Here is an 18299-nt window from a genome sequence, read left to right as displayed (position 1 = left end):
AGAGAATAAGTGGGGTTGAGCCAAGTTCTCAGAAAGCAGGACACTTAACCCTGTGATTCTCAACCTTGACTGCATACTGGGTTCACCCAAGGTGCTTAAACAAACATAGTTGCCTAGGTTCTACTGCCAGAGGTAGGATTACTTAGTCTGGGGTGGGACACTGGAATAGTCATTTAAAAAAATCCCCTCAGATGATTCTGATGTGTAACCACAGCTGCTTAGGCAACCTGGTCAACATTGGCTTAGGCAGTTGATCAATAACTAACCCAAAACAGTTGTCTTTTTGTAGTATCATGGTCACCAATCACCTTCTGCATTTTAAAATACTAGCTACTAGCTAATTAGCCACTATCTACAACCACGCTGCATTGTACTCCAGACGGTTTAACCAAAGTTGGGCAATTTATTCTATTGGTCATAGTTGTAATGGAAGGTCCATGGGAAGATGATTCTGGCAATTGGAGGAAGTCATCGAGGAGGCTTGATCCTGCCAGCTAGGTCCTCACATTTAACCATCACAATCATCCGGTCATTCTACTTTAGATCATGTTTCTCAAATTGTGATTCACAAACCTAGCACCCAGATCTGGTTACTAAATACTATTCTCTACTAAACGGAACGATAGCTCTTTGAAGAAATGACTGCTGTCAGGCCTGGGGCAGGGAAAGTATAAAATGAGCTTGAGCATCTGGTGACACCAAAGCAAGGAAGAGCTCAAAGATGATGGGGACATGTCAAAAGGACACAGAAGCTACCCCCCAGAAGGGGTCCTTGATAGTAATTGATTATAATCTGTTGAGTAGAGTAGAAAACCATGATTTCATAATGATATAAGCAAATAAATGAATAATTTGTAAGATTGATGAAGAATTGGATATTGACCTAGTTTCAACCTACCCCCTACCCCCCATTCAAGATATGCATTAACTACAAATGGAGAAAAGAGTAGCTGTACAGTTGAGTTGAGGAGTCTTACAGACACCACTTTCATCAAATAATCAAAGTGAACATTACTGGTAATGAGCTGAGTTGAAATCATGGGCCCCTACCACTAAATCAGCCATAAGAACATGATATCGCTTCTGTGATAGCTCTGCAAAGACGCATAACTTGAATCCAGTCATGAAAAATCATCAGATAAACCCAAATTGGAAACATTCTACAATGTAACTGGCCTGTAAGCATCAAAAGCGTCAAGGTTAGTCAAGTCACAGGAAGGCTGTGGAAGAGTAGGGACTTGACAACAGAATGAAACAAAGGACATTACTGAGGAAATTGGTGACACTTCAATGGGGTCTGAAAATTAAAGGTAGTAATGTATCCATATGCACTTTCTGATTTTGATCTTTTTATTGTGCTCATGTAGGATCACTGGCCATGTCTGTAGAAAACACACAGTGAAATTGGGGGGCGGTTGGGGCACTAGAACTGCAACTTACCCTCAAATGGGTCAAGAAAATGGTTCTTTTTACTATACTTGTAAATCTGCTCTAAGTTTGAGAGTGTTCAAAATAAAAACCAAGTACATAAGAAAATGGTGTTCCTAAGCTTCACTGCATCAAGTTAAAATGCAGCTTTCTGACTTGGTGGAGGGCTGGAAATGGGGCAAGAATCCACATTTTTAGCATTCACCATAAGTGGCAGCTTTAGACTGAGGGAACAAGCAGTTCCCCTGAGAGTAGCAGTAACTGTTCATCAAGCACTCAGCAAAACCACCCCCTTTCACCCCCCATTCTAGAACCAGCCTCCCCATCCTTACACCCCTTTCCTCCTAGACACTGTATCTACTTTCTTTCTGCCAGCAGCAAAGATTGTCAGAGATCAGTGGGGAATTCTCAGGCTAGAGAGCAGACATGATTCGAGTGATCTGTAGTGTTGCTGTCTAAGGAGAATAGAGAACAGAAGTGATTCGAGTGATCTGTAGCATTGTTGTCTAAGGAGAATAGAGTACCCGGGTTTTCTGTGTATCATTCCTCAAGCAGGATGACCCCTGGAGGTGAAGTCATTTCCTAAGACTACCCCTGATGGTTCCAGAGTGACAGGAGTTAGGAGAAAACAGGCAAGCTCGAGCAAGGCATTAGGAGAGTGTGGTGCATGTCCAGGTGATTCTAGTGTAGGTGGACAGTTTTAAGGCTCTCTCTGGTATAGTAGGGAAGCACAACTTTGTTACACCAGAAAATTGAAATTTTGAATATAATGGCAAAATCCTAATGTAAAAATCCGATACTGTTCAAATAGCAATATTTCTCCTTAAAGACAAAACAAAACGTTTCTCTGCTGAAAAATTAGTATCTAATATTAAAAACTGTCAAATGTCCTATAGGCATGGCGCCAGAATTAAAAAAAAAAAATCACTCTTATGCTTCAGCTCTATAAGCCTGGGGACTGAGTTTTCAGCAAAACAAAGATAAATGCACCTGAATGCCACATTCTTTACCCTCAGTTTTGGAAATCAAAATAGACAAAAAGTGAAACACATTTGGGTCTGAATTACTCACAGACACCTACAAGACTTCAAGATGCTTAAAAAAAAAACATTATTAAAAGACCCATTGTATATGCCCTGATAAACTGCCTTTTTTTTTTAGTGGCTAACTTAGGATCACCTTTCATGTGGGTCCCCTAGACAATTTCGGAGGTCTTTTGAAAGAAAGTTTCCCCATCTGTGAAATGAGAGGGTTGCCTTAGTTGTTCTCAGAGACCCATTTGGCTATGAAAACCCATGATTCAGAGCTTTTCAATTAAGATGGAAATATTTACTGGGTATGAAGCAAAGAGCTCATAGAGAATCAATTTTCATAAATTTGATGGTTATGCAGAATTATAGAATTTGATATCTAGAGGGGACCTCAGGGATATTGGGAGAAGGATTTGATCATGTGTCTCAGAGATGAAAATGGAATCCAGGTGTACTGACTCCCAGTTAAGGCTCCTTCCACTAGCTTACAACAGCAGTTTCCCTTTCTTTCCTTTTTCCCTCCCTCCCTTCCTACTTTCCTTTTCTCCTTTCTGTCCAGTTTTCCCTCCTTCCTGCCTTTCCTCCTTCCCTCCTGGGCTTGGCAATCATAAATGGCAGCAATCCCATGATCATCCATTAACTGGGAAGATGCTAATTGAAAAGAAACAAAATACCGATAATAAACACCTCTTGGGAGGAGAACATTTTAGAATCCATAGTACCTAAATCATCTGAAATCATCTTTTCTGAGAGTTCTCTTCTTCATCAACACTCGTGTTTTCTCTCTTTCTGTTGTTATTTATGAGAATTTTCTTCATGCCTGCACATTTGCCTTTGGCTTAATTGGAAATTGAGCTTCAGGATGGGCTCACAAGGCTTTCCTAGGGTGGGGGGAGTAAGAACTACCTGGCCAGACACGACGGGGGGCAGGGATAGGAAGCATTCTTTTTCCCAGGAAGACTGAATTCAGTATAAGCAGGGTACGACTTCTATTCTGGATTCAGTAACTGTGGAGAAGGTAAAAAGACTCATCCCTGACCCCCCTCTTTTTCACAGATCCCACATCCCATGTCAGTGATCTCTGCTGGCTTTACCTTTCAAATAGGTCCAGAGTCACACCAAATCTCACTCCGTCCCTTCACTGTTACTTGCAACAAGCCACCAGGATCTCTGGCTCCAATCCACTGTCTCTCTGTTTCCGCCCTTAGTCCCTTACTGTCCACTATCAACACGACAATCCGAAGATTACCTTTAAAACCTAAGTAAGATCATGTCCCTTCGCTGCTTAAAAAGTTCTATTCTCACTTCACTCAGAGCAAAAGCCAGCGTTCTTACAGTGGGCCACAGTGTCCTAGGCAGTGATTCTCAAAGTGGAGTCCTCAGCCCCGGGCACCAGCATCACCTGGGGAATTACTAGAAATGCAAATTCTTGGGTACCCCAGGTCCCCTGAGTCAGAGACTGGGTTTAACATGTCCCGAGGTGACTCCGATGCACACTCAAGCGTGGGATCCACTCCGCTATGGGACCAGCCCCCAGTGACCTCTCCAGTTACTCACACCGACTTTCTTAGAATAAGTCAGACTTCTCTCCCCTTAGGGTTTTGGTACTTGCTATTTCCTCTGCTGGAACACTCTTTCCCCAGATATCTGCTAAGCTTACTCTTTTACATTCTTCAGGTTTCTTCTCAAATATCAACTTAATCATCAGTGAGGTCCAGCATATGTGAAACTGTAACCCATCTTTTTCCCCAAGTCTCCCCACCGCTACCAACTTAGACACACATGGAATCCCTTACTTCCTCTTCCCTGCCTGGCTTTTCTTCACGGGTCTCCCGTGAAGTTGTTGTCAAGGTGTCAGCCAGATCTGCACTCATCTGAAGGCTTGCCTGGGCCTGGACGGTCTGATTCCAGCCAGGATGGCTCATTGCAATGACTTGTAGATTGATGCTTGCTGTTGGCAGGGAGCCTCAGTTCCTTGCCATGTACATCTCTCCACAGTGCTGTTGGAGTGTCCTCAGGACATGGCAGCTGCCTTACTCCAGAGCAAGTGATCCAAGAGACAGTCAGGAGGAAGCCACACTCTCTTATGACCTAGAATGTCATACACGATCATGGGATATTCTGACCTGGAACCATCAAGGTAAGCCACTTTCAAATTCCTGACCTGTAGATTATTTGCACATCATACAATTACTTACCCACCTTCCAAAGCCCAGAGACCCCAGGATACCTCTCTTTAAGGGTAACAGCAGAGCCTGATTAAGTAAGTGGTGGGACAGTTAGGCAGTTCCAAGGACATCTTTTTCTTCTTCTTCTTCTTTTTTTCTCTTTTAAACTTTTTATTTTGAATTAATAATAGACTCAATAAATTGTAATAATAGTGAAAAAAAAAAACCAAAACTCCTGACCTGTAGAAAGTCTGAGATGATAAATGCTCTTGTTGTTTTACGCTGTGAAGTTTTGCGATAAAATTGCAGGCAGCAATAAATAGTACTGCTTATGCTACCATGTGACTTGCTGTATATTCTAATTAATATTTTAAAATCCATCAACTGCCACCCCCCACTAGAATATAAGCCCCAAGAAAGAAGGTTGTGTGTGTGCGTGCATGTGTGTCTTCAGTGCCCAGAACAGTGCCTATACTGTCGAATAGCAGGCATTTAACAAAAGTATACGGAATGCATGTTTAGGAAAGCTGGATCTGGCTGGCGGGAGCTACCCTGATGTGGCTGGAGGAAAGATGCTGTGGGCTATCTTTACGGCAACTCCAGGGTATTCCACGTGAATGGAGAGTCCAGAGAGCACAGCTCTATGTGAAATTCATTTTGACCTTGCGCATCCTCTGAATGGGCTTGGGGAGCCCTCCACGGGGTTCCACTGGCCACAGTTTGAGAAACACTCATCCAGGAGAACAAGATCACAGGCAGTTGGGGCAAGACCCAGCCTCAGAAGAGAGATCCTGGTTCCCAGCATCTTACAGAAATAGCAGAGTCACCAGACTTTAAGAGCCCCTGAGGGCTGGACAATGAATGTTTCAGAGGCAGGTCTGAACTGACAGCCAATCACCAGAGTCCACCTCCTCCCTCCTGCCCCTGACCTAACCCGGTGCCTTTCATGAAGTTTTAGAGGCAGTAAAGCAGAGGTTGAGGAATGACTGACTGGGGAGGTTGTATAAATATTGGGGGTAGACCAGTTTCTTGGGAAGATTGACTTGAAGAATTGAGGTCAGGAAAGAGAAGACAGACTGAGGTCAAGTCCATCTGGGACAGGAATTAATATAGTTGGGGAGGCAGGGTGCTGAGTGAGCTGAAGGGAGAAAGAAGGGAAAAAACACCTAGTGAGATAAGAGATTCAATGCACTGAGAACATCGTCTCTATTTGCAGAACTATTTTGTTCATATTAAGAGGAACGTCACATATTAATAAACAAGGTAGATGAGTTTTTGGTGGATGGGGGCTCTTCCTGCTTCAGATTCAATACACTTTGGCCCCTCTGTCCAGGGATTGTGCCAGGTGGCTTCCAGAGATCATCTTGTTTAAATCTCCCCACACAGTCCCACAAGGTAGGTTTTCACCCTCCATTTAATATGAGGAAACTGACTTTTAGGTTAGAAAAACTGCCCAAGTAGGAAGCACAACATGGACCCTGAGGGCTCTGTCCACCCTCGTGTTGAATTTTTTCTCTACGGGTAGGAGTGTACATATGTTGTCACCCAAGCCAGGGCACCTCCAAGAGTAAAAGGGAACATTGCTGATAACGTGCCAAGGACAACGGGCACAAACACGGTCATCCTGGGTCCCACAGGACCTATGGTTGCTCTGCAGGTATGTTCAGCCCTTCTCACTGTGGAAAATACCTCAGTACTCACATTCTCTAAGCCCCATTCAGAATCCTAGGGCTGACCCTGAAATAGGACTCCACGGTCCTAACCAAAGCTCGGTTTAATGTGTGAATGCGGAGAGCATGACTAAAAATGAAATAGACTCTTGGGTCCTTCTAATCTGCGGCAGGGGGATAGCTCAGAGTGGCCCTGAATCAAGCAGAAGGTAAGAGAATAATTAAAGCAAGAGGGTGACACAGGCTTTTCTTGTATTCTGATTTTCACCGTGGAAATGTACATTTTGCTTCAATTCTTGGCATTTTAAGGTCTAGAGGATAAAACAAAGCTTTTCTTCATGAGAAAGCTGCTTTTCCTCATTCCTGCTTTTTTTTTTTTTTTTTTTTTTTTTAAAGCTGGTCAATCACTAAGCTTGTTTGAGTGATGGCAAAGTCAAAATTATGACTGCCTGATTTTATCCTTCACTGCACTTGTCAAAAAAATTAAATTAAAGATCATGTTTATGAATATAATGCATGAAGTGCTGCATGGCATCCTGAAAGAGAGAATGTCTCTTCTGTCCAGCCACTCACAAAACAGTTTGTCACATAATACTTTAATATGCAGAGAAAATAAGAGGGCAGAGAGAAAATTCTGCCTCTCAGGAAATACGAAGTGCATTCCACCCATGGTTCATGTATTCAGAAAAATTTATTTTAGTAAAAACAATAATAATACTTCTAATAGCAACATTAGATCCTTCAAACTTGTATAGTGCTTCCTAGTTTCCAAAATGTTTCCACATATAATTTCATCTGACAAAAGAGATCATTAATATTTTAAAGTGCAGTATAGGACTGCTTGATTTAGCATTGCAAGGGCTCGGGTTCCTGAGGAATGAGTGTCACATGCAGGCTTGTTGAATATTCTATGTAGAGGCAATTGTACAGCGAGAGTCACAGCGCTAGTGCTTTCTGTAAAAATATGATGGAAAAAATAGCATTCATTACCAAAAACCACTGAAGGCTTTGGAGATGAATGTATGGAGAAAATTACTGTTCTAAACTTGCTACTGAATTTTAGAAGCATAAAGTCTCTTTAGTTTTTAGTGAAAATGTTTTTTTATAAGCATAAAATAAATCTTGAGAGATATATATATTTCAATTACACATAAATTTAGAGAGTTGAATATTAAACTCTCCAAAGTCTGCCCCTGTCCCTTCTCCACTCCTCCAAGATAATTCCTGAGGTCATTTTGATATGTATATCTTTCCAGACTATGTATTATATATGTAGATATGTATGTACATACACACATAGCTATGTAGATATGTATTTTATATGTATATTTGTATGCATATACTATCTACCATTTATGTATTCTTTCTCTATCTATCTATCAGTCATCTTCTAATCTACTTATCACCTTACCTATCCATCTGATTCTTGAATACATTGCTGAGCTGGTGCTTTTATAATGAACTTCTAAGAAGCCAGAAATGATGAACAATATTGAATCAAAATTTCTAAGCAAGCACTGAAATTACTGTTTGCTTTGAGGCATCTGCCAATCTCAGATGGTCTAGACCCTAGAACCGTGGTTCTCAGACTTGAGCATGCATCTGAATACCGGGCGGGCTTTTAAAAACACAGATTACTGGATCCTACCTCAGAGTTTCTGATTCAGTAGGTCTGGGATGGGGCCCTAGAATTCATAGTTCTAACAAGTTCCCAGGTGACATTGGTGATAGATACAGGAATACTCATTGAGAAAGTCTAGCCAGAACTTGAATTGAATGAGCCACACATGTGAAGGGCAGTGCTTTGGTTCTGAAAATAGTGGGGAATTTGCCTGTCTCAGCTTAGCATTGGCTGGAGAAGGAAAAAAGGAAGATAAAGGTCTCTGTGAGATTTCCTAATCTTATACGTGCACTAATGTGGGCTTAAGGACAAACAGCAAACAAAACAAGAAATAAAACTTTAAGCCAAATATGTAGTTTAAGGTATTCCTAAATTGGCAGTATCTTCAAGTATTTCAGAAAACAAAATATAAATAAATAAGCTTTTAATCCAACTTCAAAAAATTCCCACCAAGAAAAATCCAATGAACATGGCAATAAAGAAGGCAAAACATACAAGGAAATAACTACAAGCATGAATCTGCAGAAAAAATAAACTGCAGAATTTTGATCTATACAGAGTGGAGACATTGAAATTTCAGATACAGATTATTTTAAAAGATATTTTATGTGTTAATTAAATAAAGAGTGACCAGGTATATCTGAAAAAGAACCAAATAAAACTTATAAAAATGAAAACTATAATAACTGAAATGAGAAACTCAGTAAAGAGTTAAACATCAGATTGAAGAAAGTTGAACAGAAATTAGCAAATTGAATGATAAACTTGGAAAAAGAAACCGTCAAAGAGAGATAGTGGCACAGAAAAAAAAAATGCAATGTAGGTTAAGAGTCATGAAGGACAGAGAAAGAAAGAATAGAAGGTAGTGCAGAACTAACATTTGTTGAGGTAATAGGTGAAAAATTGTCAGAACTAATGAAAGATGCCCATGTTCATGTCCAAGAAGCACAGCAAATCCTAAGGAGGATAAAGAGAAACCCACACTGAGGTATACCACAGTGAAACTGAGGAACACTGAAGATAAAGAATAGATTGTCAAGACAGCTGGAAAGAAAAGACAGATAACCTAACAAGATACAATAATTAGACTGAGAGATTACTTCTTAACAACTATAGGATTGATAGGACTGTGGGAAAATATCTTTAAAATGTTGCAAGAAAATAACCATCAACCTTGAATTTTTACCCAGCAAAACCACCTTAAAAAAAAAAAAAAAAAAGGAAAATAACATCTTTTCAGACAAACAAAGCCTGAGAGACTTCACTAACGGAACTTCTAGAGGATCTACTTGTGAAGGATAGAGGAAAGAGATTGAGAAAAGCATGTTTTATTAAAGGTGCTAAGTTTTTGTAATGATATTCTTTCAATTAAACATTTTGTAAGAAACAAAACTGGTTTAAATTATTGGGAGTTGCAATTGGTGGAATGGGTATTAATCAGGTTTTTTTCAAACAATTATGCCTATGATGTGGTGGTTTATGGATAGCATTACCATTTATATCACATGCCAGACAAACAGTTAGTGGTCTGAAATTGCTAATCATTTCATTATTGGCATTGCATTGTAGCGGGTCAAATCAAAGTATACTGTGGTCCATGAAATTTCAATCAAAATAATGAAAATAGAACTCTATATCCAAAAGTCCACAGTATAAAAAATGCAAATAATTTTAGAAATTGTTTGATTTTTAAAATTTGATGTTCAATATTTTAGTTACATATTTAAATATTTAAAGCTAAATACTTAAATATTTATAATATTTGCTTTCACTCAAAGCTGTAATGATGGCAACATTTCCTCCTTCAACAAAACGAGTTCTAATTTCCAGAAGAGAGAAAGGGAAAAAGATTAGAGAAGCTGTGTTGTTTCCAGAAAAAAAAAGAAAAAAAATTATTAAAAATTATTATTAAAACATTAAAAAAATTATGAAAACGTTAATAAACTGCATGGACTTGGGCAAGTTAAAGAACAGTTTGCAGCCTATTTTAAAAACAACTCTGGGGCTTCCCTGGTGGCGCAGTGGTTGAGAATCTGCCTGCCAATGCAGGGGATACGGGTTCGAGCCCTGGTCTGGGAAGATCCCACATGCCACGGAGCAACTGGGCCCGTGAGCCACAACTACTGAGCCTGCGCATCTGGAGCCTGTGCTCCGCAACAACAGAGGCCGCGACAGTGAGAGGCCCGTGCACCGCGATGAAGAGTGGCCCCCGCTCGCCGCAACTAGAGAAAGCCCTCGCACAGAAACGAAGACCCAACACAGCCAAAAATAAATAAAACAAACAAACAAACAAACAAAAAACAGCTCTGTAGAATGAGAAAATTTGACCATATGCTCTCAAGATTCTTCTTCTGGATCAAAATATAGCTATTATGGTTATATATGCTGCAAAATCCAAGTGAATTTGTGTTCCAACTCCACTCTTCATGACCCTGTCTGAGAATGTATATTACAGGGTGAGCTGAGGTGATCAGTAGTACCTGTAAGTGTCGGAAGCAGGGCAGGGAACCCAAAGGTAGGAGAGAAGTGAGATGAGGCCAAGTGATGGGGATTTAGGCTGAGTGATCTCTAAATAAAAATACCAGAAGTTTCTCTTACTAAAACATATTAGAGAGATGACCACGTTGGAAAAGGACTGATAACTCTAAAGTAGGAAGACTGCAGAGAAGGGTCATGACCCACGTTCCCCTTCTACCCAGTGATACACTAATCCATTTGCATATGCAGTAGGAAAGAATGATTGGAACTCTTTGAATCATAAGAGGAAGTCAGACATATGCAACAATACCACACCTGAATACAGGACGTAGTTTACTTTGTCAAAATACTGACAAGTAACGAATGCCCTATCATGCAGTCATCTATCACTGGCATGTCAGATTCTGCTCCCTTTCTCACTCCTTTCCCAGCAGCTTTTACTTTCTTATCTTGGAAGGCATCTTACAAACAAACACGCAATCCCCATGTTTCTGTAGAGTGACTAACATTTACATTTCACCATGATGTCACAGACCAAATGCCCCTGGTAACAAATCCACAGCGATGGCACTTTTGTGACTCAGAGCAGATTCTGGGATGACATATTTGGGTGAGGTGAAGACATAGTATTTAGTCATATTAGGATTATGAGATGGTTTTCCTAAACAAAGCAAATTATTTAGGAAATAATGAAGTTTTCACACATTTGAAGGAATAACTCAGAAGAATTCCCTTGTTAATTAAGATGACAGAATTGCTGCACTGTATGTGCACCACCCCCCACGTGACACTTGGAAATGACAGCAGCCTCAGCCTCTGGAAAACAACCTTTGATGTAGGTCACACGTGTGATGGGAACCACTCAGTGAGGTGGAGCCTCTCCAGGGAAAGGGCAATTGTTGTTTTGCCCCTAATCCATTTCCCAATCATGGTCTTAAGAGACTGTCCAGGAAATGACCTAATTCTAGTAGGAGGTGGAACCCTGACTAGTCTCCCAATCAGATCCTAACAAACCCCCTCCGGCCAGTGAGAGCTGCTGCCCTTCTCCATGGTTCTAACTGTTCTTCTTGGAATGATTCTAAACTTTCCAGCACACTTCAATGAATTAGGACAATGTGTACCCTATCATGGTCCTGATTATTATAGTAATTATAATGGAATAGCCATCACTAATGGAAAGCAGACCTGTGCCAGGCACTTTACATATACTATTTCTACTGTTTATCCCTTGTTCCTCACCCAGAGGACAGTGGACATTTACTGCCACGCCTGTCTCCACATCCCCCTCACCTAGGGCGAGCCTGGGAGAAGAAACAGCCCCATGGTGAGTCTCTCTCAGATCCACCTGCCTTCAGAAAGGACATGTCCTGGCTTATTCTCACCAGGGCAGCCTCTATCCAGGCAGTCGAGGATACCAAGGACAGTGGCACTTGCTTTTAAGTGGGCAGAGTCTTTCATATTCAGGAGTGAAATCCAGCATTAGGGAGCCCATCTGGGGGCAGCATAACCACAGCTCTGGTCTAACCTCATTAGTAACGAAGCTAATATTTTTGACTTCAACTTTCTTACAGCTTTGCCTTCTCAATTGGTTCTGAGCCCGGATGAGGGAGAAGACAGTGTCATGACTTATTGAGAACCCGTCACGCACACAGAGGCTGTGCAGTCATGGAGGTGAGCTGCTCAAGGTCTCCTTTCAAGAGACAGCCTGATGCTGGGAGTCAAGTTGGCTGACAGCATCCAGCGGCCACACTTTGGGGATTCAAGGCAGTATTATGTTCATGTCACTTTCTCCCCAAGCCACTTGCAGCCAGAGAGCCCTCAGCGGGGAGGGGACCCTGCAGCCCAGACATTCCTGCTCAGTGCAAAAGCCCTTTTATCCAGTCCTTGCCTGGGCTTCCCCAGACTCAGACTAATTTGCAGACGGAGGCTCTTCCAGCTCATCTGCCTTCCTTCCTTCTCTCCTTCACCCACTTCTCCCTTTCCTGCTCCTCCCCACTTCATCCTTCACAGGCTTTCACCCAGTACTTTCTTGCACTTCTACTTCACCTTGGCATCTTCTTTCCCAAAGACCCAAGCAGACACCATCAGTATTATTGTACTCGCCATCTCACAGTGGATGAACTGCGGCTCCAGGCAAGAAAGTAGAGGCATAAATATGTTCCACTGTTAGAAGTTCATGCATACCATTAGGTTAGAGGCTCACTTTACAAAATACCTAAAGATACCGTTTTAATTGAAAAATTTACATATCTTATAAGTGTACTCGTGTCATAAGTAAGAGAGAGGGCGCGTCATTTCTTCATAAAACTGAGCCCAGTTGGGCATGCCCATTCAATGCATAAATGCAAACATACACTGGCTTCTAGAAAGGAGAGGAGAACGCTAAAGACAGGAAGCGTTTCCATCTCCCACTCCTGAGGCTTGGTTCTGGGCTCAGAATGTGTTCATGAGAAAAACAAATGATCCAATAAGACAATAGCTACCATGCAACTCGTCACACACAGATCTGGACCTTCACCCTTACCTGATTTCAGAGCACCTAACTGGTAAGCACTACCCACAACTTCACACTTTGTAGGAATGAAGGATACGTCATACTGAGAAAATGATTTTTTTACATTTGGTTTTTACCTTAACAAATGAAACCTGAATCTGCTATTTCATCCTCACATTCAGGGGAGAGTAAACATATTAAGAAAGGAGAAAGAAGTGCCCGGTGATGCTTGAACCCTTAGAAATATCTGAATATGAGAGCATACACAAAATTTAAAAATTAAATAGAAGTTTCTTTTCATGGAACATTTTTTTTAAGAAAGGAACAGCTAGACTTACCCTCGCTAGAGTCTTTGGAGCCTTCTGGCTTCTTTGCTTTGCTCTTCTTGTTGGGTGGAGAGCGGTCTTTTGGCTCTAACCCCTCTGGAAGCACAAAGATTTACTACGTTTTTATTTAAATATTTACCGGTAGGGGTTCAAAATTATGTTGATGTTTAATAATATATTTTTCTTACTAAACCTACACGTATAGTGAAGCTTAATTGCAGGTTTATCTGTCATTATGGCCGAGCTAAATTTTGGCAAAGACCTGTGCTTCGCCAATGAACATGGACTTATACTTAGAGCTTAAGCATAAACACTTTTTTTATTGCCATTATTAATGATTCACACAAATGGGAAATCTTAAGTGCTTTTCTTTAAATTAAAAAATTTTCCACACGGCAACCCCAAATTATTATTATATTTTTCTCCAGGAGAGTTTGATTTAAAACTTCATGGATTAATTGACAGTTGTCATTGTGTAATTTCATTTTAGCCCTCAAAGTAGGGCTAGATGAGCTGTAAAGTCATCTCATTTTGGGGGGTTACGGTGAGGCTTGAAATTATCCTCCTTCTATTGAACAGATTTCTTTAGTAATCCAGATTCTAAAAAACTTCTATATGTCCCCGATTAAATTATTACGCTTCCCACTTTTCTCAATGGTCCCCCAACCAAGTCTATCCAAGGAGGCTAGTAATACAAATTCTGAAGACAGTTTTTAGGAAAACTATCATTGAATTCATTCCATTTGGATATCGGATACTTTGTTTGGCATTAATTTATATGTCCAGTCCTGGTCTCTCCACTTCTCAAAGCTTATGCCTTCAATGGCCCATGTGGCATCTTATTTTGCATTTGGACTGGATGTCTTCCGTTTGCCCTTTCAGATCCACTTTCCACCCTTCACCCCACCCCCCCATTCCCAGCCCCATGTGCTCTGGGAGACTGGTCTCTATGGACCACACCAATGAACTCCGCAGCTCACTGGCTTCCTGTTAGATCCAGCCTATGGGGAGCCCAGGGCATTTATTTCCTAGGCTACCAGTAGTCTTCAAGGGCTGGTTGTCTCCCTCAATCTAAGGTCACAGCTCCCGTCAGTTGACCTTCTCCTCACAGCCCTCTCTGTCTTCTGGGCCCTGTAACTACCACCTCCCCGTTGTCCTTTCAGGGCTGGGATTTACCTGAACCCCACTCTTCTCTAACGATTCCCCTTTACTCAGCTCCCATCAGGCATTTCAAACTTATGTAAATAATCCCATTAGGCATTTCAAACAACACAGCCAGAACGATACTCTTCATGTCTGCAAGCCTGTTCTCTCTATAGTATTCCACATCTCAAGGGATGGTATGACTTATCTACCCAGGAATTCAAACCAAAAACCGAGATATTATCCTTCATATTTCTCTTCGATTACTTTTCCAGTAAAGCAATCCCATCATAATAAGTCCTATTAGCTCTGCACCAAAATAGATCCCATATTCCTCTACTGTGCTCATTCTTGGCAATCAGCGTCCTAGTCTAAACCAGCAGCATCTCTTACCTGGGTTACTACAACAACCTGAATTCTAACTTCTAGCTTTCTAATCTCCCTACAATCTATTCTCCATGTAGTAGCCAGAGTTATCTTTTAAACATAAACCAGATCACATCGCTTGCTTGCTTGTTTAAAAACCATTGCTCTTAGAATAAGATCCAAATCCAATTCCATGGCCCAGGACAACATGTCACTTGGGCTCCACCTACCACACTAGCCTCATCTCCCACTTGCTCTTTGGCTTCAGATTTATTAACTCCCTTCAATCATTTCTTCAGTCAGTTCTAGGCTGGTTCCTGCCTCAGGAACTTTACACCTGCTGCTCTTCCTTTCCCCTGACACATATACTCATACATCTACCTCCTTCCCATCTTTTAATCTCAGATCAAATTCAGATCCCAAGAAAGGCCTTCCCTGACTATTTAATCTGAAGGGTCCTTGCAAGGAAAATCTCTCGCGAACACATCACCTGGTGTATCTGAAATTATCTTGTCCCCTTGTTTATTTCTTTAATGTATGTCTCCCTTCTCAAACACCCCCTACTCTGAGAATATAAGCTCGATGAGAAAGGGCATTTGTCTTCCGTAATCTCTCTTGTGTCACTGGTGTCTAGCAGTGTCTTGAGAATTTCATTTCAAATTCTGTTTTATATCCCCTTCACCCAGGCCTTTCTTTAAAGCCAAGATATAATGGGGCTTGTGCGTAATTCTCACCCTTTTAGCAGCTGTTACCTACTCCAGGATTTTATAACTACACTACAGAGTTATGGCGACTCATTTTTCTTTTCCCATTTATTATAAAAAGAACAGAACAAAACAAATGCATTTGATAGATGTGCTATTAAAAACTTTGGCATTATGGACTACAAAGGTTTTTGGGCACGAGGGTTAGGCTTTCTGTGGTTGCAAGGCAGTCACATCCCAGGTCATTACCACGACCTGGGTGAAAAATGTTGCCAGCGACTACATTAGCAACTCCCTCAGCTTTCTGTCACCAGGTGTGAGATGGATATTGACCCTTCGGAATGGGTTCAGCAAAAACAGAAATGAGATGCTTGGAACAGCTCACTGAGCACAGATGCTGGATTCAAAGGGATTCATAAAATGAGCAGAGTAACACTTGCAATATCTCTGGGAGAAGACTCTAACCCTCCCATGCCCTGAAATGCATCATCTACAACCGGGACCAAGAGGAGAGTTTCCATTGCTGGGAGTCCAACTCCAAACCAGCATTTCCTGAAAGTGAGTTTTTGAGAATTAAATTCTGAATTCTTGGTTCCCCACCTGAATGGGAATTCTTAGGGAATGGGTGAGGTTTAAAAAGACATCTATTTGCCCACATTTTGAGCTATTTACATACCCCAAAAGTACTAGTGCTTCCTTTCTGAAGAAGTTGTAGGGCACTCCTGGGGTGGTCAGTGGGCACGGAAACATGTTAATTATGAGCAGTCGTCTATGACCTAGTATAGTATCATTTCATAACACCCATGGAGACACTTAAATGAAAGTCACTGCTACAAATGGCCTCTGTGCCCATGTTTCTACTCTCCCGCTTGACCCGGGGGAAGCTAGAGGAACATTCCTCAATAGCACCCCATGCTTCTCCTTGACACTGTATCATACTGTCTCTGTTGCCTCTATTTCTGGCAGAGGCTGGAACGCTGGGGTGTTGCTATGAGCATGTCTTTGCTCCCTGAGGAGCTCAACTGTGCTCCTGGCTCTTAGGTGGCTGGACTGCCATAGGTGGCTGCTGATTTTCTGTCCCTGGGGCTCAGGTTGGGGTCCATTTCAAGAGTGCATGGTCTTGGAAATGAAAGGACATAGGGTAACATTTACTATGCTCGGCTTAAGTAATTAAAGGACTTAAAAAGGATCCTAGGCATTTAAGTCAGTCGGCTTCTACCACTTCCCATGGGGGCAGAGCCTCTCCTTAGGATGACCTTATCTGATACCATTTGATATGCTCTTGCTTCTTCTTACTACTAGAGTCTAGAGACAGGAGCACGAGGGTTAACAATGTGAGCTTTCGGGTTAGACCTAGATACTGGGATTCTGTCTCTATTATGTAAGCAAGGAACTAATCCCCCCTAAGCCTTGGATAATAACAGTCCCCGTCTCTTAGAGCTGGTGCGTATCTTAAGTGAGTTCATGTATGTTGAATGATGGGCACAAGGTACACACTCAAAACCTGGCCCGGCAGAAGTGTGCTGGGGCTGATCTGAGCCAGACTGCCCCAGCTGGTTGGATCTCTCTCTCCTCCATTCCTACATTCATTGGACTCACGTTTGGCTGCTCGAACAATACCATGGTAGGCATATTTATACCCAAGAAATCTGAAAACTCTTCAAATTGGGGCTCCCCCCCACCCAGAGAGTACGTTTCCCAGCACCTCACTGGTTTTTGATATCCAAATTATTATCCACTATCATTCACTAGCATTTGCTGGCTGGTTGATTCACCCAAGCAGCCCTTCACTAGTGTCAGCTGTATTCCTACAAATTCTTCCAGCATTTCTACTTGTAGGAGAAGAAGAGGTGATGCAGGGCAGAGGGAAGGCCAGCAGTTAATGGTCTTAGGAGGCTCAATCATACACTTCTCAGAGACCAGCACACCTGAGAGTGAGACTGAACGGAAGCCAGCCTGCTCGCCAATATTCAGCAAGGCCAGCTGGCCCTCCATGGACCCATTTTGCACACAGTCCCCCATGATCTCAGCACTCAGGTATTGGGAATGGAGAGAAGCTTCCCAAGCCCATTCTGCCTGAGTGACTTAGTATCCTTGGGCCATTCAGTGTGACATGAACAGCTGAATCTAGCTGCTGGAGACAAAACCCCCAGGACACTTGGTGGGACTAAAATCAGAAATAATGACCCACTTAAGGCCCCCAAACCTCAAATGCTGACTCCAACCTTGTGGGCTCTGCATTAGCATTAATAACGATTTCCTTGAACTCACTCAGTGGTTCGGATAGCTAGCTGCATCTCATTAAGAAGTCAACTCCCTTTGCCTAGAAATGTGTACTTATGTCACTTTAGGCAAATGATCCTTAGCAAGATAAGCTCCTTAAACTGTCTGGCTGAAAGGGCAGTGCTCCCCATGACTGAAAGGTATTCCAGTGATACCTCACATGAGCAGGATACATTCATACACATGAAATGCAAGCATTAATATTAAATTCATGGAATCTAAGATAGGGTGACCGCTTAAAGTCTTTTTTTCAACCTATGGTTCTTTTAAATAATAAGATATCCTACCTAAGTATAGGAATTGATATTTTAATTGAAATTTTGCCTTGGGCTTTATGTTTTACAAAAGGCAAACAGAGTCCTTGTCTTATGTTGAATTTTCTCAGAAGAAGACACTGAGAGAAAGGTTTGAGTGCAAGTACTTAATTTGAGAGATTACCCCAGGAAGCACCAGAGGGCAGTAGGGAAGTAAGACTGGAAAGGGAGGACAACCAGTTAGTGTGTTAATGAGAAAGTTCTGCTGTGGACAATCAGGGCTCAATACTGCTGGGAGCCTCTGGGCGATGGCATAGAATCCCGCTGTCCAAT

General features: G+C 41.8%; 1 protein-coding gene across 3 annotated transcripts in view; it reads right to left on the bottom strand.

Annotated features, from left to right (window-relative positions):
* Positions 1-18299, bottom strand: part of MACROD2 (mono-ADP ribosylhydrolase 2) — a 1951733-nt gene that overhangs the window by 130002 nt on the left and 1803432 nt on the right. For all 3 annotated transcript variants that reach the window (XM_082428620.1, XM_082428619.1, XM_082428621.1), the window contains one exon: positions 13229-13312. In XM_082428620.1, the coding sequence (XP_082284746.1) occupies positions 13229-13312 (84 nt within the window). The remainder of the gene's footprint in view (positions 1-13228; positions 13313-18299) is intronic.

The sequence above is a fragment of the Balaenoptera physalus genome, assembly GCF_965194825.1.
Source record: "Balaenoptera physalus genome assembly, chromosome: 16".
In the NCBI taxonomy this organism is placed as follows: Eukaryota; Metazoa; Chordata; class Mammalia; order Artiodactyla; family Balaenopteridae; genus Balaenoptera; species Balaenoptera physalus.
Note: the sequence above shows the minus strand (reverse complement) of the source record. Positions and strands in the feature narration are given on the sequence as shown.